General features: G+C 42.8%; 1 protein-coding gene across 1 annotated transcript; it reads right to left on the bottom strand.

Moving 5' to 3' along the window:
• Positions 1-650: 650 nt before the first annotated feature.
• POLR1B (RNA polymerase I subunit B) lies at positions 651-21,706 on the bottom strand. Its single transcript, XM_066611849.1, has 15 exons — positions 21,530-21,706; positions 20,725-20,892; positions 18,415-18,561; positions 17,692-17,824; positions 16,276-16,412; positions 14,975-15,198; positions 10,560-10,731; positions 9,695-9,866; positions 7,409-7,690; positions 7,174-7,307; positions 5,529-5,699; positions 5,194-5,350; positions 4,193-4,389; positions 2,796-3,049; positions 651-2,016 (listed from the first exon to the last, which is right to left on the bottom strand). Exons 1-15 carry the CDS (start codon positions 21,704-21,706, stop codon positions 1,137-1,139), a joined length of 3,405 nt encoding a protein of 1,134 aa, XP_066467946.1. The 3' UTR covers positions 651-1,136.
• Between the last annotated feature and the right edge of the window lie 1,282 nt (positions 21,707-22,988).

Genomic DNA, 22,988 nt, shown 5'->3' on the forward strand with positions numbered 1-22,988 from the left:
AATCCAAGATCAGTACTTGCATTTTGTATTACAGTTTGAGATTTATTGAAAAGCTCATTTTTTCCACACAGAATATATAAAGGTTTATCTGTGGACACTGCAGCATGTTTTGGCAACATTTTAAAAACCAACTAATCATCTTACTTAGATCTTATTAAAAAAATCAGGTCATTTCATGGACAAAGTAATTAGCAGCCACAAAATATAAACCGAACTTCTCTTCTTCTGTGAAGGGCAACGTCTGAAATAGTGACTATGACAGACAGAGCCAGGCCCCTCTTGATCCTTGCACAGGAGCCACGGCTGAGACCAACTCACGGAAGTTGGACTGACCTTCTGCACACAACTCAGAAATGACTGTGGGAATAAAGCCAATTCAAAAAAGAATCATGCAGAGAGTGCAGCCATCTCCTATCACAGAATGCAAGAGAACAGCAGCATGCAAATCCTTTTTTGGTAACTTCATAATGAAGTTGGAAACATCAGCAAAAGTTTATTTTTGTCTTTACTAAAATTTCTTCCATTCAAGCCAGAAGCCATGACCCTCAATTGTAGGTGGAGAAAGAAAAATGTTATATTTCCAGAGCTTTTACTGATGATACATTTCAGGGCTGTGTAGTCAAAACTGTAGTCAGAATCATTTCTTTTAAAAAAAAAATGGAATAAACTGCTTAGGTTTGGAATAGTGTGCTAGATGTAAAGGCACATCTCTTTTCTACTACGAATTCTTTTGGTTGCTTTCTGATCATCATTTTTAACTTCCCGATCTCTCTTTCGTTGCTTCTGTTGTCAGCATCAGTGATCAAAAAGCTAAACATCCAAAGAAGAATGAAAAAATTATTTCAATTCTCAATCTGCAGGGCACATTAAAAACCAGGTATGCTTAAAAAACAAAAATATTATCTTCCAAAATTAACAGAAATTGCAATTTAGCACAAAGATACATTGAGAATTCCACACATCCTTTCAGTTTGCCTTCTCAATAGTGAGAGTAGACTCACTGCTAAGCGGAGTTGCATCTTTCTTTTAAACATGTCACAATTCACAATGAATCAAAGGCCCTCTGAAAGATTTCCGAGGAGAAGAATATTTGTTACTCTCCCCAAGTTAGGAAGCGTCGGTTCATGTGGCCAGAACTAACTCACACTGAGCTTCACTTTTATGTTAATGGCAGCCAATTCAGCCACAAAACATCGGAAAACGTAAGGAACAGCGATAGCTTCAACTGTGTCACTCCGGTTGCAGAGGGTACAAATGTGCTGCCTGATGCTGGTGGTAGACCATGTGGGAGGAGGCTTCAACAGAGGAGAAAGGAGATTGCCGCATTCTACACACACATGAGCCACTGAACGATCAGAGCAGTTGAAGAGGCGATCATGCAGCAAAAAGGATGTCCCGTGAGCCAACAAAGCATCCCGTTCCATCTCTCCAAAGCGGATGCCACCCTGCACGTTCCTTCCACCAATGGGCTGGTTGGTGATTTTATCTCTGGCCCCTGTAGTCCTCACCTGGAACTTGTCAGAGACCATGTGCCTTAGGCGCTGGTAGTACACAACACCTATAAAAATGTCTGCTTCCAGCTCTACTCCTGTTACACCGCTGTACATTCTCTCAGTCCCATAGTAATTATAGCCTGCAACCTTAAGCATCTTGCCAAAGTACTCCACGGCAGAGTTCTCCTCAGAAAATGTGAAAGGGGTGGCATCATGACAGAGCCCATGCAAAGCTGCAGATTTGCCTGCCATGCTCTCAATTAGCATCCCAATGGTCATTCGGGAGGGAAACCCGTGAGGGTTGAAGAGAATGTCTGGCACCATCCCGCTTTCAGTAAACGGCATGTCCTCAGCTGGCCACAGCCGGCTCAAGATGCCTTTCTGTCCATGTCGGCTGGCAAACTTGTCCCCAATGGTTGGGTTCCGGGGGACTCTCAGAGTGATGCAAACACATTTGAATTTTCCTGTTCCAGTGTCATTGCTGCATACTTTGATGTTATCCACAATACAGATTTCCCTATTCCTGGAGGAGAAGAAAGAAAAGATTTGAATCACCGCTATGTGATGTGGGAAAGGCAGTTTGTGTTAATTCTTGGGGGGGGCGATTCATTAATGCTTCCTCAATATAAATCAATAATGCCGGAAATAGAAAAACTGTCTCTGGAGAGGGGGGAGTCTGTTAGCAAGGCAGTATCTCCTCCTCCAGTTGCTGTGCTTTTTAAGCTAGACTGTGCCTTTCCCCTCATAGAAATACCAACTGCCTGTGAAAAGATGGCAAAAAATATTGTATTCTTGTATCCCATGGGAAAGTGCAGAATATAAATCAACATACTAATTGTTTTGATGTGAGCCGCCCTGCTGGCCTTTGTGGGGACAAAAGGGCAGTTTAAACATTTCTTAAATAAATAACCCCTGATAGACCCCCAGAGCACTGATACATGCTTCACAAAAATAATCAGTTTGTTCTCCCCCACACCGGGCCCATTCTCTACACTCCAAGTCTTTTGTACAGGGCAGGTGAGGCCCATTGCAAGCCAGAAACATGACAGGTTTAGCTACACCAAAAGGCATGCCAAACTGAGAGAAAATTACATGCCCAACGGAGAGCTTCACTGGCTAAGTGGGGGATTTTTCCATAACTCTTCTCCACAGCAACACATAGGCCCAAAGTATTTTACAGGACTGTTTAGAGTGGCAATATTCCCAAGGAATAAACAGAGTATCCACACAGCAATTTACACAAAGCCATTTTCAGGACTGTCTGCTGGAAACTCTTGTGAACTAGTAGCGAATGGAACTCACTTGTGGTAGGTCACAAAGCTTTCCCCCGTGTTGAGATTCAGATAGCTATAATAAGGGTCCCCATATTGTAATCTGGCCCCAATGGGGGGCAGGCCATCAGCATCCAAATTCTGCAGAAGAGCTGGGTTATCATGACCAAGCCCAAAGACCAGATTGTCATCTCCTTGCTTGATTTTTTCAGCTAGATCAATGCGTTCCGTCTTGTAGATGCTTCCGTGTCCAAACCCTCGTTCCCATGAAGACTTGCTCAAGATCTAAAGAAAAATAAAAGTGAGTAAAAATTTGAGAATGGCAATCAGTGTTCTCCCTAAGCTGAAGAGCCCTAAGGAAAGCCCAATGCAAATTCCTTTTCACATCTGGAGCTTGGCAATGACGACGACATCATCACAGAGTGCTCTGGAGCTGCTCGCATGCAGCCATGATAGGGCACTGTGCACTCAGAGTGAAGATTAGAGGGAACACAACTGGCAGTACTCATATGGTTCAAGTGACCCATTTTCTGTTCTTTAATGAAACATGGCAATGGTCAAACCCAGAGTTCAGACAACTGGATATTGAAGTTGCCACCTGAGCACTTGGCCTCACTTGTACGGCCACATGTGATTCTTCAGATATCCTGGTGACAGGAAAGCTAGGGTTGTAATCCAATTAAAGAAATATTAGTTGATTCATCAAATGAGTCTGACAAAACATTACGTAGATTGAATTGAATGAAGTTGTATGGGCCAAAAATAGTAAGCTTTGAAGAAAACACACACTTCAGATTTGTGTATTATACATAAAATGCACCAGTGCTGTTTTAGAAGAGGCATTCTCCCTACTTTATGAGGCTAAAAGGAAAATACCTCTCCTTAGTTGGTGCATGCCATCTGTAGGTTTGATATTTAACACACTATCTCTCTCTTTCACTGCCCAATTAACTGGTGATGTCTCTTAACCGAACTGAAAAGATTTCAAAAACTGACTAAAGGCTGTAGCTGTAACCACATCAGCCAGCTGGTTACTATGCTAAATTCAAGATGCTGGTTTCAACCTTTCAAATCCTGAACAGCCATTCAGGGATGCTTTAGGTAGTGCCTTCTCCCATATTTATTCCTCACTTCAAGTAGAGCTCAACAGGAGAGATGCTGCTGTGTGTGCCAAAGGCTGTCTGTGATCCAAAACAGGACTTATTCAGCGATTGCACCTGGCTAATGACACTCCCTCCCCAGAAATGCATGCCAGGCATGTTCTTCTGAGAGGCATGAGAATGTGGTAGTTTTTCTTCACTGAATGATTAAAACTGAATCAGAACAGTCAAATCCTGCTTTGATTATATACAAGTTATGTCCATCTTGAGTTTATAGAACAAGAAAAGAGGGCATAGTCAGCAAACGTTGTCATTCTTGAAGGCTTACCATTGCATCTTCCATGTCATAGCCACTGTACGAGATCACAGCAACGACTGCATTAGTACCAGTAGGGTAAGTGTCCATGTCATAATGATCATACATGGATGGCCGTACCACTGGGCTCTGAGGAGTTTGAAGCCGGTAGAGCTTGTCATCTGACCGGTATGGAAAAGTTAGAAGTGGGAAACCCATAGTCTGCTTCCCTGAGGAAAAAAACATTCAAAATCTCTTGCATCATCCTCCATTAATAAACACGAGACAGCATTTCCATTTAAAATATTTGTGTTGCCTTTCTGCCTCACAACAGATCTTCAAAGTGGCTAACAGCAAAAGGAAACTAAACACACAACAGGAGAAGATAATTAGAATAAGAATAGAAAAGCCTGAAAAGGCCAACCAGAAAGCTGCAAAAATGGATAAAAATGGTAGCATTGTTGATTGGGATGGCGAGGGAAAGGAATGGGATTAGGATTACTCTTGCAAGAAAAAATGTCAATACACTCTAAACAAGAAAAGTTGGCAAAAAGTTTTCTAACTGTATGAGCAACAATCAGAAAACCAGCAGCATGCAGTGCATACCAGTGTCACTCACACCTGAAGGCCAAGCAGTTTTGTTCAGCTTAGCCCACTCCTGAAAGCTCTTTCTAATTTGACTCTTGGATGACGCAACTAGGAAAAGATGCAGTAAGGAGACAAGGAAGATGAATGAGAAGAGGTAGGAATGGAAGGAGTGGCTGAGGAAATGTAGCAGTGGTCTGAGGAAAGGATAGGCGGAAGACCAAAATGCCAGAAGGAAAGCACAGAAGAAACAGAGTGAAAGAAAGAAGGATTCGGCACCCACCACCTACTTAAAAAAAATACGCTGCCCAATTAATTAGAGATTCCTTTATGGTAGATTTGAAGACCAGAATCACAAAGAAGGTGAAAGAGGCATTAAGTTGGAGTTTTCTAAGAAGAAAGTGGGACTGAGAATATTAAGTACAAATGGCAGTATCTTCAGTTCTTACCCATTTGACATTGGTACATGTTCCTTGGACTCTGGTTGTGATCAGAGAAGGGAATGAAGCTTGCAACCACACTTAACATGCTATGGGGAAAGAGCTCCTGGTGAGTAGTCAGTCCAGGTTCAATTTCATCCTCAGTCACGGCAATGTTCATGAAGACCTGAGATCAGGAGAATTCAGTTAACACCACTTTCAGAAGTGCTCTTCTGAGAACAGATGGCCAAATGCTCTGAGCCACTTCCAGCTGCTACAGCAGCTGACTAAGCAAATGTAGTGTATTTGAACAAGAGTAGTCATCACTTTGCAATCAGTGTATATCTGGAGAACATGCAGTGTACCTGTTCCATTGTGCCAATCAATTCTTCTTTTCCCAGGACCAAGTTTCGTACAGGACGCATCATCCTACAAGGAGTGGTGAAAATGAAGAGCCCTGGGTACAGACTGGGTTTTCCTGTCATGGGGATAAGGACGACTTCTGTCCAAACTGGAATTTTCTTCTCTTGCATTGCCTATTTGCATACAGCAAATCAAAATCAAGATAGTTGGTGCATTTTTCATATCCCTCAACAAAGAAAGTGGCAACAGCATACCAACTGTTCAACCAACTGCTGGTTTATGAAGAGCCAAAGGGAAACATTCAGACATTACAAACGGTCATTAGTATCAAAGGTATCACCAATGGCAGCTGGGGCTACTGCTGGAACTGCAACACCCCAGACTTGTGAACTGAGATCTACCCATCACCTGGACAGAGCACTAGGGACACCATCACCATCACATCTGGCAGTGAGATCTGCCCTCCACCCACCCCATCCCACTCTGAAGCATGTTTTCAACAGAATGCAATCTGGGAAGTGGATACTCATAGAAAATGCTTCCTTCTTTGAAAGGAGCCTCTATGAGACTGGTGATGTACAATATCTCCTTGCTGGGACAGGGGTGTGTGTGAGTGTCTGTCAACAGACTTCATGTCTACAGAGTTTCATTTTCTTTTATCTGTTTGATTACTTAGACTGCAAGTTCCTTGGGAGCAGATATATTTGTATTTGGAAAAACTGCCATAAGCCTCTCTGAGCCTGATAAGATAGAGGTCTACTAAAAAGGTACACAGCCAATCCACATCTTATGCACATTTTACTTGCACAAATTCAAGTACAGGTTGAGCAGCTTTGACAACACAGATGGCCACCCAGCTAAAAAAAAGTCGCTTTAACTGTTTCTCAACCAGAAATAAGTGTGTGTGTGGGGGGGGGCTTCTGTTACCTCATGTGGTAAGCTGGCGGGCAGCCTCCAGTTCGGAAAGCTGTTTCCAGATCGTGTCTCCCCACCGCTCCATTCACCCTCCATTATGGAAGCTACCCCACTGAAGGAGCTGCCACACCTCATGGTTCCTGCTGGGGTCTCTCTCTCTCTCTCTCACACACACACACACACACACACACACACACACACACACACACACACACACACACACACACGGCTGTGCTTTCCTAAAGCCCCGCGGTCCCCTTCCCCCTCACCCCTGCTGCTGCTGGTCCTGCTGCTGCACCGCTCTGCATCCCTCACGGGGTCCGCCCCCTCCTCACAAGCAGTCTCAGCTGGAAGGAAAGTTTAAAGAGACATCCCAGTGCACTTCTGGAAGTGACTTCCTGAAACCTCCAGTTTCCTTCCCTGCCTTGGGGCTCACTCCCGTCCCTTAAGAACACTGAGGCAAGGAGGTTCCGCCTGGCTCCAGTTCCTCCTCACCGACAAGATGAAGGGCCAGCCAGCCACCTGCAAAGCTTCCCTCGACCCCCAGCACGCGAGGAAGCAAAAGCCCAAACTTTTCCCCCTCGCCTCAGAACTAAATTGTTTAGAAAATGCTAATAATTTTGAATCCAGGAAAAAAATACAATAGGTATCTAATTCTGTAGCAATTCTGTGTACTTCTTACACATCAGAGATTTACACTGCAGTAAAACAAACCTTTAAGGTCAAACAAACCTTAAAATGCCGGAGTGTGTCCACAAGGCCAGGAGCTAGATCCTTCTCTATCCAACCTATCAGAGAGCCATCTAATGTGACTGGGTAGCATTCTTTGTAGGGCTGGCTTGGTATGCCATCAACCGGAGTGACACCTACAGAAGGAAACATGGCATTTGTTAATACAACAACCCTACCAACTGCCAGTATTTTTTAGGACGTGAACACAGTCCTGAAGATTTAATATATTACATACCTAAAGAGCAAAGCAAAGGTGGCAAGGAGACTGTGTATGAAGGCTGTGTTACTATTTCACACACAGCTGTCATATGATTCATCAAGCCACAGGGTTCACCATCTGGTGTGTGCACAGGACAAAGAAACCCCCAGGACTCTGGCAGCAGCTTGCGCACTGTAGTGGTTCTCATTTTGAGAAAATCAGCGCCCCTGTGCACACAGCGGAAATGGGAGAGGTAGCGAACAAAATTCAGTTTGTCTGCCATCACACACAGACCGGAGCCTTGCAGCATGCCCAGACCTGAAGGGGAGAGAGAGAAAGAGAGAGAGAAGAAAAGGAGAACTAAAATGAGAGTTGGATCTGAGCATCAGCCTTAACCATTTGTGCCACCTTGAATGATATTTGCCAATACACGCAGGTCCCCGAATTTGTGGATCCAGTGGGGGCAGTGCCCGTCCCCAAGTCCATTAATGAGCTCTACAGGGTCACTATAAACCTACAAACTAATAGCGATGATTAGGCTGCCTCCTGGCAGTCTGAACGCTTCAAAAATGTAACAGAGGTTAACAGGAAGTGGAATAACTTTTGTTTCCTGTTAACCTTGCCCACATCTTTTGAAGCATTCAGGCTGCCAGGAGGCAGCCTAATCGTCACTATTAGCCTGTAAGTTTATAGCAAAAACTTGTAGGCCCTTTATAGGCCCTACTTTATAGGCCCTGTAAAGCCTGTAAAACTTTATAGGCCCTGTAAAGCATTTTCACAAAGATAAGCCTTTAAATCATGTTAATGGGCACATGTGGGGTGGTTGTAGCAGAGATAAGGGTTCTCTGTATCCACAGGGGTCTGTGGAATGGATCCTTCATAGATAGGAGGGCACACCTGTATTCAGTTGTATTTACCTTTCAGGTGTATTTACATTTCAGGCGAGCCAATCTCAGGTGGGTCCCCATTCATTTCAATATTTTATTTTTAATATATTAGACTTGATGCTACCATGGTATGTGACTGCATTTGGGGAAATGTTACAGCTCTGTACTTTTAACAAGCTACTGTGTATATTCTTTTAACAATTATAGTCAGTGGGACTTACTCCTGGGTAAGTGTGGGTAGGATTGCAGCCTAGGATTCTGCTTGATGATGTCGCTTCTGATCATGACATCACTTCCAGTGGGTCCTGACAGATTCTCATTCTAAAAAGTGGGTCCCAGTGCTAAATGTGTGAGAACCACTGGGGTAAGTTAACACTGAGATGAAAATTAAAGAGCTGTCTGCACGCATGCAGGAGCTTCTGTGCAGAGAGCAAGGATTCCCTGATCTCATTTTCTAGTTCTAGTTCCTTGGCACTATCTTAGATGTTGCTCCTTGAAATCTTTAGTTTCATTATCAGCCTGGCAGGTGATGCAGAAGCCAAGGTCAAGAGAAGCCTCTGAAGCATTACCACTTACAAGAGGCTTCCTGCATTACACCCTGGAATTCCCAGCATTCTACAGTCTGCTGTTGTTCTATTGGTTGCCTGGATTATAGTTTGTTCTAAAATTGCTGTTTTAATCTTGTTTGTATACGTTACTTGATATGCATCTTATACTTTGCTGTTTGTACACTGATTTTGTTTTGTTAGCAGATGTGTTTGCATAAGATGGATAGTATATAAACTCCTAAAATAAATAAGTGAAGTAGAAATCAACAAAGTGGAAAATGCTTTTCTACACCACTTGCTACTGCCTGTGATATTTTGTCTTGGTTTTGTTAGTGACTGTCGGTGGTTTTGTCAGTGGCCTCATTAGGTTTCGGGCTGGGTTTTGGTCAACAGAAGCCAGGGGGAGGGAGGCCACTCACCAAACTCACCCCATCCCAATTGGGGTTGAAAAAAGCTTCCTTGGACACCAACAAAGGGGAATAAGGATCTCAGGTGCCTTATCCTGAGTTGCAGGGTGGTCAGTACCTTGACAACTGCAAGGGTCAACTGTGGTTCCAGTGCCACTGCAAGGATGACACGGCCAACCTTCCTGCAGGACCCAAAAATTGTTGGTGCAGCTATGCAGCTTGCTGTGCCAGTTCCGTAAGGGGGGGGATGACTGATGAGAAACTGTTCTCTCATCCCCAAGGTAGGGACCAGGAGGGCACCAGGAGGATGCAAAGCCATACAGGCACATCAGACCTTTCTCACCCTTATCTGAGACCACAGGCAAAGGCAGGAAAGGAGCAGTGGTCAGCTTTCCTTCTTCTGATCCTGCTCCACTAAGTGCTTGGTGGAGCTTTCTCTGCCACAGTGCCCTTGACAGGTTTGTGGTTTGCCATTTTTACCTGTTTTCGATCGCAGGTTACCAGTAGCCAGGAGATACTCTAGCATCCTTGTAAGATCAGTACCCATGCCAACAATCTTCATCATGCTTTCTGAATTAATAGTTACATTTGATTTCTGAGCTTTCTTGTCAAAGCCCATTTTAACAGACTGCAACCAGGCTTCCATCTTCTCCTGCAAGTCAGCATGAAGCAAGACAAGACAAAATATTTCAAAGACACACACAACATTTCTGTTGGACAGGATGGTGTTTTGTGGCTGAACCTGGATCTTTCAGGTCCAAATCCCCTCTTGGTCAAGAAGCTTCCTGGATGATCTTAGGCCAGTCGCTATCTCTCAACCTCACCTACCTCACAGGGTTGTTGTGTGGACAAAAAGGAGGGAAGGAATCATGCACACAACCCTGAGCTCCTTGGAGGAAGGGTGGCATTAAAATGTAGACACATAAATCCCTGCACAACTACCTAGGTGCAGCTTTTTAAGAGCTGAAGAGCTCTCTTCTGGCTTATAAAGGAGGGGATCATCAGAGCAGATCACAGGCAGTGCAGCTGGGAAATCTCTTTCCTCCTCCAACGTAAATCACACAAAGTAGAATGACAAGCACTCCTCCTTGGGAAATACACTGTTTCACCCAACTGACCCAGTAACAGGCCAAAGGTCTTGCTATGGGTTAACCTGGGGTGGACATCTTAACCAGGGTAGTTTCAACACTCCTACATTCCATTAAACTCTATGGAAACCACATGATCCTAAATGCTACAGCAGGATCAAGAAAAGGGCAACTGTAGTTTATAAAAAGAAACGAAACTGTCTGTGACTCATGTTACACATGAGAATGAAAGAATGCAAACTACCCGAAAATTATACCTTTAAAAACATGAGGTACAGTTGTCCTGACGTAAGCACCTCTTGGTTCATTAAACTGTCCGGATTGTCCTCCATGCAGCCTTCTTTAGCTAATGTGAAGAGTTTTCGAGTCATGAAACAAAGTAAGTAGAACTTTTCATCTTTGGTTTTCAGGTGGATACAGATGCACTGGCTGCAAGAACAAAAGGACCACCTCAAGTTCATAATTATGCTAAGATTATCCAACTCATTTCAACCAAAACAGTGTTCACCACTTTACAAAACTTCAGCTTAATCATTTCCCAACGCATTTTGAACGGGAGAAAAAAAAAGCTGTCTATCTTTACATCAACTTTGTTAAAAGTCCTCTTTTGGGAAGACAGAAAACCAGTATTCCATTGCTGCACGGCGAATCAGGGTTCAAAACAATCTCAGTAGACTTAGAATTGTGGTTATCTTCAATCTTTATTCATTGCCAGCAATGGGCTTCTCTTGGTGGTTCAAAATGGGGAACACAGAGAGCTGTGGTCTCTCAGTGTCCCAGAGAAAAAGCAATCTTCCCATAGGTGTCCATTGTTTAAATAGTATTCTGGCCTCTTTGTCTCTAAATCTCACACTCTCATTCGCTAGAAATTAATTAGCTCGTTTTACAGACATTTGGTTGGCTAGGTTGAGCTGACCAATAAGAAAAATAGAAATTTGCATAAAACATGTCCAGAGGTGGCACTGTTCACCCAATTATTACTGTCTTTGCCTGTCTCTGCTTATTCTTCTATTGGCCTGACCTTGACCATCTCTTTAACATTCTTAGTACCAGGCTTCATAGGGGCTGTGTGCCAGCATTGTTTAAACTAAGTTTTCTCTTATATGTGTACTTTAGGAGATGTTAGCAAGGTATAGTAGTAAACATATATTTATTCTGTACAGGGAAACTAACTTTTAAATAAAGGTTTCCTTTTTAGAACTCTTTTCCTATTTATTTTAATTAAACTTAACTTTTTCTGTCAGCTTTTAGAAGCTTCATTAATGGTTTGCTGACCAGTGGACTTTCAAGAATGTTGGCCAATTAAACAACTTCATAGACAATTTATTACCTCATTATGCAGGTGTTTCTCTTATCTTAGAGACACAATGTTAGTTAGCTGGACTTGATTTACAAATGTCCTCATTAGTGAGACTAGATTAATGGCTGCTTAGCTCAGACTTTCTTAAACTGATTTGAGTTATGTCTCTTTCATGGTACTAAGAGATAAGTTCTTTAAATTAACTCATTTCCTGGCCAGGTGCATCTTTGACTTCTCATTATTTTCAAATCTCCTTATGAGTTATGTTTCAGTTAAAACATCAAACAAGACTTTGAATCTTACAGAATTGGAATGTACTCCAACTAACTTTTATTCTTACAATTAACCTATTAAATTCACTTAAAATACCATACTTGTACTTTAAAGAATAGCTTCAGTAATTATTAAAGCTATTTTCCTGGTTTAATTATGTCCAAATTGCTCCTTTTGTCCAGTTTGACTTTCAAGCTTTTGGGGGTGTGTTCTTTGTTCAGCCTGGCTCCATTTATCAATTCAATTAACTTCTTGACAACTGGATCATTCTGAACTCATCATTCTGGCAGGCTGCCAAGAGCAACACCCTTCAGGACTGCCTGACCAGCTTCCACTCTCTGTCCTCTGAGCATACCCCTAAATTTGCCTTTGTTTATTTGTGAAATGCTTAAAACACTCAGGCTTCTAGCATTTGATATGTTCTTAAGCATTATTGTGTACTTTATTTGTTTATTTGGCTAAAAAGGGAATCTTGTTGAATCACATTCTAACATTCACCTTAGCTTTTCCTATTGCATACTTTTACAAAATACAACTTTTGCTAATTAGCCACTCATCTTGACATATCAGTTCCTTTGGCAGTTTGCCTGGACATTCCTTAAAACTGGATATTCCTTTAGCTGCGGTCCTCTCTAATTATTTGCTAGCTGTCAAATAGCATTTTAATTGGACTGATTTATTGGACTAGCCAATAATTGGACTAGCCGTACCTTTCACCTACTTCCAACTGTCTCAAACAGAGAGAGGGCAGAAATGTATCCTGCTGTTTGTCTTATGGAATCATATATATAAGCCTAACCAATTTACTCATAACATTGCATGAACAAGCATTTGCATAAATGATTAGTTTCAGCATTAGTAAACATGAGTAAACATTTAGCATTAAGTTGCTTACAGTGGCCTGTTGCACAAACAGACCCTCTCAGAAAGAAAGAGAGCAAAGTTGCTTCTCTGGGCCTGCTTGAGCAGAAGGCTGCTTCTGAGCAAACATACATGTTGGCTTACTTTGGGTATGGACTTTGGGTATGCTGAACTTACATCTTCTCCTTACATAACATAACATTTGGTTCATAAGCACTATTCAGCATTAACACATCTTGGCATCATACATACATTTGAACAAAACATCATGACATTTTACTGTATTTCCTTCTGGCCTAAGTTTGGCTTCTCCCTTTGGCCTTGCCTTACCATGAGGAAAAAATGAAATATTCCTCATTAAAATCATTAACATATTATGCATTGTATAATAAAAATGAAGACTTAACACTAAATGTATTTAAAAAGATAAAAACTAAGACTTCAAAAAACAATACAATCTCAATCTCTTTCACTCTTCTCCCCCTAAGTCCCTCTTTTCCTTCCACTCCCCTGCTTCTGCCATCACGCCCTTCCTACATTTCCCTTGGCACCAGTGGCGTCACTAGAGGGGTGCGGGCCGCACCAAGTGACGCACAAGGGGGAGTGACGCGCACTGGGGGGATGACATGCTATAATTACGGTTTTAGGAGCAACCCCATCATGCCATATTCTGTTGGATGCAGAATTTCCAACGAAATGCAATGCAAAAAACCAGAGTGAAATAGCTCCTTTCCTTCAAAAGTTATGGCCAAAAAACAGGAAACCAAAAAATGCATGGAGTCCTATGGAAAGTGAAACCGAGCCGTATCACGCGTTTACTCACGAGAAGGCGAACTTGCCTTAGTCCTACGGAAAGGGAAGGCTGAGAGGAATCCAACAACATCAGAATGGTCCCTATCCAATGAATGCAGCCCCCCAAAAACACCCAAGAAGGAAGTCCCTCCCTCCCTCCCAGCTGTGAGTGTATTGAGCCCTATGGAAAGTGAAACTAAGTCACATGGTCGCGTTTAGTTGCGAATGGGCAGATGTGCCTTGGCTTCTGATCAGGCCAGGCAAAGGGGAATATGAGGACATCAGAATGGTCCCGATCCAATGGAACTGTAGCACAAGAAATGCTCCAGAAGGCAGCCTCCCCCCCACCCCACTAAAAAGGACAAAAAAAGAGGCTTGAACTGGTAAGGAGAATGTTTTCTATGTTGCACTTGTAAAGCCAGATGGGTCTTTATATTGATATGCTTGAAATAGAAGAACTTTAAACTGGGCACTGGAGAGGGCTGAAAATCTCACTGATTCTTTTTTGGGGGGGAGGGGGATGTTATTGCAGTTAGACTACAGAGAAAATTCAATTGGTGGAACAGGACTGGCTCTCCCTTATTTAATTATTTTAATTTAATTTAATTATTTATAATTATAAATTTTAATTGGCTTGATGATGTCACTTCTGGCCAGGATATCACTTCCAATGGGTCCTGGACAGATTGTTATTCTAAACAGTGGGTCCCGGTGCTAAAAGTTTGAGAACTGCTGCAATAAGTTGTTAGTAAGTTGACACGGGGTGTGTGTGTGAGAGACTCTACAAGTTTTCAAAATCACTAAAATCAGAGTTTGGAGGAATAAGACCATTATGTTATATATCAATCAATGCACAATTTCATGCAGAATGCAATGAAACAAACCACATTGAAATATCTGTGTTCTATCAAAAGGTACAGCCAAAAAAACAGTGGGAGTGGGGCGATGCGATAGTACATCACCATGCCCACCACCTGGGCTGCTGCCCCGCCCACTGCATGGAGTGACGCATAGGCCTCCTGCACTGGGTGACATGAATCCTAGTGACACCACTGCTCAGCACTTCTATCCCTCTTGGCCCTGACCTAACCTCCGCATGGGAAGCTGACCTAACCCTTCTACCTTGGGAAGCTGATCACTGGCAGCTGGGGCTTCTCTGGGTTGCTCCCACGCTCCCCCAGCCTTCAGCTGGTTGGGGCGTGGCAGTGATGTTGCTGCCCGGTGCCGCAATGCTTGGCTGCCATTGCATTGTCCCACTCTGGCCCAGTCAGCTGGAAGACTTGACAAAGATCACTCTTGGCAGGAGCGACATCTCTTAAGTTCATTCTCTTGAAAAAAGGTTTCTCAAAATGCACTATTCTGAATTTGGATCAGTCACTGCACACAGGTTGTCACAAACAGTAACAAGTATACAGTTCTTGTAGTACAACAAAACTTAAGACATACTTGAAGAGGAACTCTCCAACTTGTTCACTCGTGTACCACTCAGGAACATTCAATTTCACTCTGAAGCGCTGCCCCAAGAAGTTGAGGACCTGTTTCTGTGTCATGCAACTATTCTCTGTTACCAGCCTCAGCATCTGAGAAATGCAGTTCTTATAGAAAGTATCCTCTTCTTTTCCTTTAATCAACTCCTGAAAAATCTGGAAATCTGAAAAGCCAACTAATGCCTGGAAAGAAAGAAAAGGTTGAAGCAAATCAGTTTGTGTCCAGCAGGTATAGCTAAAGGTGTCAGATACTTAAGGTCTGCATGTGTGCAAAAGTAATTTAAGCCACAAGAGTATGCAGTAAGAATAGTCTTTTTAATAATTTATACAGAGTCTTCATAACATGCCCACTACAGGTTCACTTTGAAATTCATTCTCATATGCCCCACATAAACATGCTCTATTAAACAGATACCTTTCTATTCCTAGTAGTTACCTATGCTGACTAAAGAGAACATTCTATTTGTAAGTTTGTTTGGGATGGGAACAGTTTTTCACAAAGTAAATTGCTTTGTGAACCTTTCTGCTGAAAAGAGGATGTTGGCTAAATTCTTCTAAGCTGAGAAATGAATTTCAGGGGTTTATAGTGAAGTTTATCTCCAAGGAGATGTGAAATTTACAAACCCCTGAATTCTTCTCTAATATCCATTAAAAAAACTGAGCAGGAAAAAAAAATTGCTAGTTCCCAAGCCTTATTTAATGTCATGGAGATCCATGGCTCCACTACATTAAGTAGGCAGTGAATTCAGATGCTTCTCCCTGGACATGGGTGAGGGGTGAAAAAGACAACTCCCCAGGAAGAATCCTGTGAATCAGAGGTCACCAGCAAGCAGTTCCTGTCCCACTTCTCTTATCTAGGAGAATAGATAACGGTGAAGCCTACGGTGAAGCCCTATGGTGAAGCCTCTTGGCAGGCCAAGGAGAAATATCAGGCTATTATGCTTGAATCAGGCTACAGTGACACCCTCTCCCTCATTCATATTTTTACAAGTAAAAATCCACTTGCCTACTTGCCTGAGAGAAAATGTCCTTCAAGCAGCCAAATAAGCTCCTCATAAATTGGAAGAGGAATAGGTCCCACCTCCTCTTTTTTTCCAGGCTGCCAATACGGCACCAATGACTTACACCAGTATGTACAGGCAGGTGTGCTAATAACTTCTGTGGATTTAATTGCATAGCTATTGTACCATGTGTCTCACTTCTGAGGAAGAAATCAGTAAACTTAACAAGTATTCCAAGATGACAGCATGACTATAATACCTTCAGCACAAATCCCAGTGGGAGAAAGAACAACTCCTTCTGATAAATGAAGTTCACCATCACCGCACCACTTTCAAGGTAGTGAAGGGTCATATTGACAGCAGTGTGTTCATCTTGAACGCAGTGTATTGAGACACCTAACATCACCCAAAAGAAGCAGCCCACAGTATTACAGTAGCATATAATTGTCTAAAGATAGGTAATCACAGACACGTTTGCTAGCAAAAGGACAATTTCTATATTCTTGGAATTTAACTGTCACCCAATACAGAGGGAGTTAGATACTACATAGGCTCCTTTTTCACACTTGAACCAACATGCAATTTAAATAACACTTTTAATGAAATACCTGACTACTATTAAACAAACTGATTTTTTGAAAATGAGGATGCGGCATACAAGCTCTTATGCTACAAAACTGAGACGGTATAATCCTAACCACAACAAACAGAGATTTAAGGAGTAGATATTTAATTCATCAGGCAATAAATACTGTGTGGGCTCAGGGGACCTTACACAAAGTCGAATCACTGGTCCATCTACCTGATGTAGCTGCACCAGTCGGAGCAGATAACAAGCACTATTTTGTGAACCTACTGCCCAAGAAGGAATAAACCTGGAATCTCCTGCACACAAAACATGTGCTCTACTACTAACCTATGGCCCCTTCCATACACTTTTGTGGCACCATGTATTGCATTTATTTCAAACATTTCTATTCCGTTCTTCAGACAAGACCTTCCTGAGGGCAGCTAGCACAGCAAAAGACTACAACAGCATATGCATAAAATGGTAGTTGCAGAACAACAGATGGCCTCAATTTAAAACTCTATATAAAAGATAAACATCTTAAAGGTCTTGGGAACCCAGAAAGGTATTCCCCTAGTGTCAGGAAGATATCAGGCTCTAACAGGCATGCTTCATTCCATGCTGGGGAGCCACAACTTGGTAGGAATCGCAGAGCATGCCTCTAAGGGAGGGTGCTGGTCTCTGAGAAATATCGTGACAAAGTCCAACGGTGTGAATTGTGACCAGAATGGGAAGTCAATGCAGTTTTAAGACTGATTTCATATACTGTACTTAGTCCCAGTTAATAGTGTGGCTCCTTGTATGTTGGACTTGAAATCTCTGAACAGTCTTTAATGGCTTGTGTCAGAATTAAGACTGACACAAGAAATGCATCACTGCAGAGCAATGAAAATGCTGTTAGGCCTGCTGACCTGATAAGGGTCAATGCCTCACTTAATAAACATGATTAAGTATGATTGGTGCTGCAGAAGGCCTGCAGATATGCATGTTGATCTGATCCATCCTTTGGAGGGGAAATTACTTGAGCCCCATGTAAGAGTGAAATATACACAAAATATTTTAATGCAAAACAGAAATATATTTTAATAAATGTAATTTAAAAGTTACCATATTTTGTGTAGCCAGGGCCTCTGGATCTCCATTTTGGTTTTATCATTGCAAGGGGAAAGTTGCGTCGTGGCATGATCACCATTCTGATTACTTTTTCTATACCATTAATTATGAAATAACCTCCCATTTCCTGAGGAAAAAAATTAAACGTCAGTGAAGTTAAGCTGCAGTTCAGTTGGGCAGGAAGATGTACCAGGTAGATCAGTAAAACTTTAGGTGACTAATCAGCGAAGGCTCGTTTTAATCAGTGGGTATCCAAAGTACAGGCAAATTGGTGCATTGTGGAGGCAATTTTGATTCCAATCTGTTACTTAAGTAAGGGAATAAAAATAAAAGGTAACCTTTACATCCAACAATGGTGCAGTGCAGACACCAATACTTCCTCATAGCAAAGACAAGGAGCGCCCTTCTTTCACCTACACTCTCCTGCTGCCAAGAGGATTCACCCTTCCATTCATACGAGAACTAATCAGATTAGGGTTATGCGCATGCACTGGCATTTTTGTTAGCCAATTTTCCAAACCTACTTCTAATCATGGTTGCAAGCTGTGGCTGGTGCTAACTATGATTAGCAAAAACCACCACAGCAGATGTAATATTATCCATACCCCACATTCACTCTCTCATTTCATATAGCAAGTCTGAGGGCTGAAAGGCAGGATACAGGTATCTAAATAAATATAGAAGAAGAAAACCAAAAACAATAAAATTCACTATTACCTCTTCTTCTTCGTGATGTTCAATTAATGCTTTGGGAGAAAGGCCACAGAGATTGCAAAGTTTTGACTTAACCATAATTGGAGCATGTCCAAGAGACTGTTTAATAATTCCTTTAGGGACACCATTCACTGACCAGCTGACATCAACCTGCATAGAAAAAAATGAATGATTTTAGAAATATAGTGGATACAGCAATCTCAATTGTTGAAAGAGAATAAAGTGCTCAAAAAAACACAGCAACATGGTAAAAATCTTACAAAAAACAGGCACTGTGCCTAACCATTACATGTAACAAAACTTTGAAAGGAGCAGATTCCTTTACTGTTCTAGAGAGGATGACAAGAAAGGATCCTCTCTAGAAAGGATGACAAGTTAGATCTAAAGTGAGAAATGCATGCACTGTACTAAGTTTCAGCAAAGTCCAGAGTGCGGCCTGGTGCAGATGCAATTCTGTCGGTTTTTCTAAGCTTTGTCAGGAGATGTACTGTCAAAACACAGTACAGGCTTCTACAGCACTGCTCCTCCTGCACTTGAATTCCCCTTCTCAAACTTAACCATTGTTAGTGTAATATGTGCATATTTACGTTTAACGCATTTCTGCCCAGCCCACAGGTGTACACATTTTATCCTTGTTGCGTATATGCAACATTGGGCAGAAATGGCTTAAACAGATCTTACAAGCCAATCTTTATGCTACAAACCACAACATGCAACCATGGCTACCTGGTTTGGAGCTAAGCATGGTTAAATTAATATTAGTGTTATGTATGCACTTGCCTTAAAGACAACCAAGATTAGTTCCAAAAAGCGAAGATAGGAGAGGAAGAGAGAGAAGTATGAACAAGCCTGTTTCTGATGTCCTAACCACATTTTGGAAATACTCAAGAAGTTCAAGGAGGCATATATGTACTCCCCTCAAACATACACACACATTTTATCTTTGCAACTACCCTACATAAGATGGAATGAGGGATAGTAACTATCTCAAGGTCACACAGTGAGCAAAGCTGAATATGGGTCTCCCCAGTGTAATTCTACACTCTAGCCACTACACTACACCAGCAATATACATTCCCAAAAGTGGAGAATCATCATAACACATCCATAGATGTAGAACCTAACATAAAATAACATATATTAAAATCCACACCATTTTCATCTTGTATTTAGCAGTTTACATATAGTGAAAAATAAGCAACAGAACACACTCACAATAAAGATTAATGACAGCCAAAACAGGAACGTTTTTACCATGCACATAGGTAAGCAACTCAAGTACCTGAATCTGGTCAAACATTAGATGGAAAGGAGTTATACACAAAGCATCACCCAGAAAGCTCTATTTAGAGTCTATTAGCTAAAGAAGTTAGCCTCTTAGAAGTGGCACCTGCACTGCAGAAGAGTTCATTGCTAGATCTCAGTCAATGTTTAATTTAATGCCAGAGTTTACCTCATCCTGGAAAGAGATGCTCTTTTAAAAGTATTTTGGAACATCAACAATCCTATACTTAAGAACCCAACATTCTGTTCTAAAGATTGTCATGCAAGTGACAAGTACTTCAGTAAGAAAGGTTTTGCCCCAGCCCACTTCCTACAGTGCTAGATTTCTACTTGCAAGTTATTTTATAGTGTAGGGCAGGGTTGTTCAAACTGGGGTGTTGTGACGCCCCAGCCTGAGGGCCCTGGCCTCTGCCCCCTTAAGGGGCGGGGGCAGGGAGAGGCAGGGATGCGATATCGCGTCGCTCAGGGGGCTGCAGGGGCTTGAGTGTACTTACCAAAGCCTCCTGCAGCCTCCCAGGGGTGCAGGGAGCCCTGAGTGACCATCTGCAGGGCTTCCAGAAGCTGATGAAGTGAAAGTGGTGTGATCGTGCTCTACTTCCAGTTTTGTGGAGGCGGGGTGCTATCGCTCCACTTTTGCTTTTGAAGCTTCGGGGAGCCCTGCAGATGGTCACGCAGGGCTCCCTGCACCCCTGGGAGGCTGCAGGAGGCTCTGGTAAGTACAGCCAAGCCCCTGCAGCCCCCTGAGCGACACGATCCTGGGGATTGCACCGCTGCCTTTCCCCTGCCCCCGCTGCCTCCCCCTACCCCTGCAAGGACTTAGAGCAGTTTCAAACTCTCTAGGAGTTTGAAAACCGCTGGTGAAGGGTAACATCCATAAATGAAAATCTACACTTAAAGTAGTATGCCGCAGGTCTCTTCCACCTGATAGATGTGTAGACCAGGCTTGAACCTCTTGATTTTTCAAAGGAATCATAATGACCCCCAAAATACTTTAAAACATCATTTCATTCCTTTACACATGCTACTCACTGTTATTTTTCCACGGTAGGTGCTTCGTCGTCCCCTACATTCTGCTGGGTAAACTTTCAGCTCTTTGCATATGCTCCCTTTAGGTACCACAGGCGGGCTGATAACAGCCCCCACAATGGCCAAAGTGATCTGATCATTCTTAAATGCAAATTCCAAAGGTGGAATAGCCTACAAAAAAAGAACACCATAGTTTACTTATACTCATTTGAAAACAGGACAACAACCAAGAAATCCAGCATTCCATCAGACGACCAAATGCTTGTCAGATGATAAGTGAGAAGTCCTGCGACATCTCATTATCACCGCGATTTTCAGTCTTTTTCTTCTCAGGGCACTAAAATGGTTAAGGCACACCACCAGGTTTTTGACAATTGACAAGGCACACCATGCTGCCTGAGGGGGGCTCACATCCCCCACTGGCCCTACTAATAAATGACCTTCCCCCAAATTCCTGTGGCACCTGTGGACCACTCACGGCACAGCGGTGTGCCATGGCACAGTGGTTGAATGTGGCTGAATTATGAAATGAACTAGTGATAGAGAGGAGTGCTCCCATCCATGCATGCGCACCTGAAGCATGAGGAACCTGAGTGAGAGAGGCCATTGGGGAGAGAGGGAGGAAGGGAGTAGGACCAAGACTAGAAGAGGGCATCCAACCTCACCTACCCCAAGGAGGCAGCTCAACAGTGGGCTGCAGCAAGAGGAGTGTTGCCTCCAGAAGGCCTTCCAGGTAGGGGGCCACAGAAGAGGTCCAGGTGCTCTCTTGGCCCTCCCCATAGCTCCCTCGCCCACCTCTGCCCCTCACCTGCACAGCCCGGTGCAGCCCTTCGTCCACGGCGTAGTTGAAGGACTCGATGTGGGCTCGCGTCAGCTCCTGCAGGGCGGGTCTCTGCTGCTCCTGGGGCAGCCCGTAGTCCAGCGCCGTCAGGTGCTTCAAGCCGGGCACGCTGGGCAAGCCACGCCACTTGCACGCAGCATCCATGCTTCTTCCTCGCTGCAGGGCTCAGTCAGCCGGAAGTTCCCCGCGCAAGCACACCGATGCCTGCTGGGACTTGTAGTTCCATAGCGCAGGCAGGACCAACAGCATCTCTCCCAGGGTGACCACAAAAAGAGGACAGCCAAGAAAAATGCAAATAAAGCTAAAAACGCTTGCCTATGGATTGCATGTGGTTAATGTAAACACTATATCACTAATCATTAAATTTAAAACTATATTTAAATAAATACATTTTTTTTATTTTTTATGTTTTATTTATTAAATTTATTAAATTAAATTTAATTTATTTATTAAATTTTTTATTTAAATAAATAAAACTATATTATTTATTTAAAGAAAGAAAGAAAACTATATTACATATAATTTACTACATGTAATTTATTATTACAAGAAGGCTAGGCGCTGCCCGCTCTCAGGGAAAAGGAGGATGTTTAAGTTCTTTTCCAGGACACAAGGCTAAAAAAAGAGGATATCTGGTAACCCTGATCTCCACCACCACCACCCCCATCCAAATCCATCCAAGTAAAACATGACTGCATTCATGCACTATCGGCAGCCCTTGTTTGCACATTTGCAAATGGAACAGGTTTGCTGGTGTAATTTCTAATGCAGCATAACTCAGGGTTTCACAATAACGATGCATTGCAGGTGACAACACTCCATGCTTATAGATTAGTGATTCAGAGCCAGCCTTGGACATCCATGCAGTGCCAGAAGTTTAAACTGAAGTTTAAAAGTCACTCCAAACTTTTTAGATTTTTATGGCCAGGTTCTGCCATGCCCCAAGCAGGGCCTCTGAGAGGAATTTTATCAGGGGTACAGTTTCTTCTGGTCCCTTCCCAAAGGTGATGAAACAAAGCCGGGTGGTGGTGGTGGTAATGTTGGGCAGGAGGGTGGGCAGAACAGGGGTGGAGAGGGAGTGAAACAGGACAGAGGGAGGGTGGCAACAACTGGAAACGTTTTTGGAGCCCAGGTCTACCTGCCTGTGCAGTGTCAGCAACTATATACAGTAACATAGAAAATCAAACACACTCCTAAGTCTGTTACAGAAAATCATTGCAGAAAATTAGCATCATTGTATTTAGGCTCACACTAGAATGGAAAGTGACCTGTGTGTACCATAACTGACTTCTGCAGCAGTTGTAGTCCTGAAGCTGTGTCCCCTGAGCTCCTATACACTCCTTCATGGCAAGCAGATCTATGTGCCAAAGAGCTACTGCAGCAGGCCAGCTTCCTCTGAGATTTGACACCGTGTTAAGGAGTGTCA

This window comes from Tiliqua scincoides, chromosome 1 (assembly GCF_035046505.1).
Source record: "Tiliqua scincoides isolate rTilSci1 chromosome 1, rTilSci1.hap2, whole genome shotgun sequence".
Classification (NCBI taxonomy): domain Eukaryota; kingdom Metazoa; phylum Chordata; class Lepidosauria; order Squamata; family Scincidae; genus Tiliqua; species Tiliqua scincoides.

Coding starts and splice junctions, on each gene's coding strand:
- POLR1B (XM_066611849.1), bottom strand. CDS start 21,706: ATGGATGCTGCGTGCAAGTGGCGTGGCTTGCCCAGCGTGCCCGGCTTG. Junction 18,562..20,724: donor CCTACCGTGGAAAAATAACA/GTGAGTAGCATG, acceptor TTTTCTATGCAG/GTTGATGTCAGCTGGTCAGT. Junction 15,199..16,275: donor CACTGGGATTTGTGCTGAAG/GTATTATAGTCA, acceptor CTTTCTTTCCAG/GCATTAGTTGGCTTTTCAGA.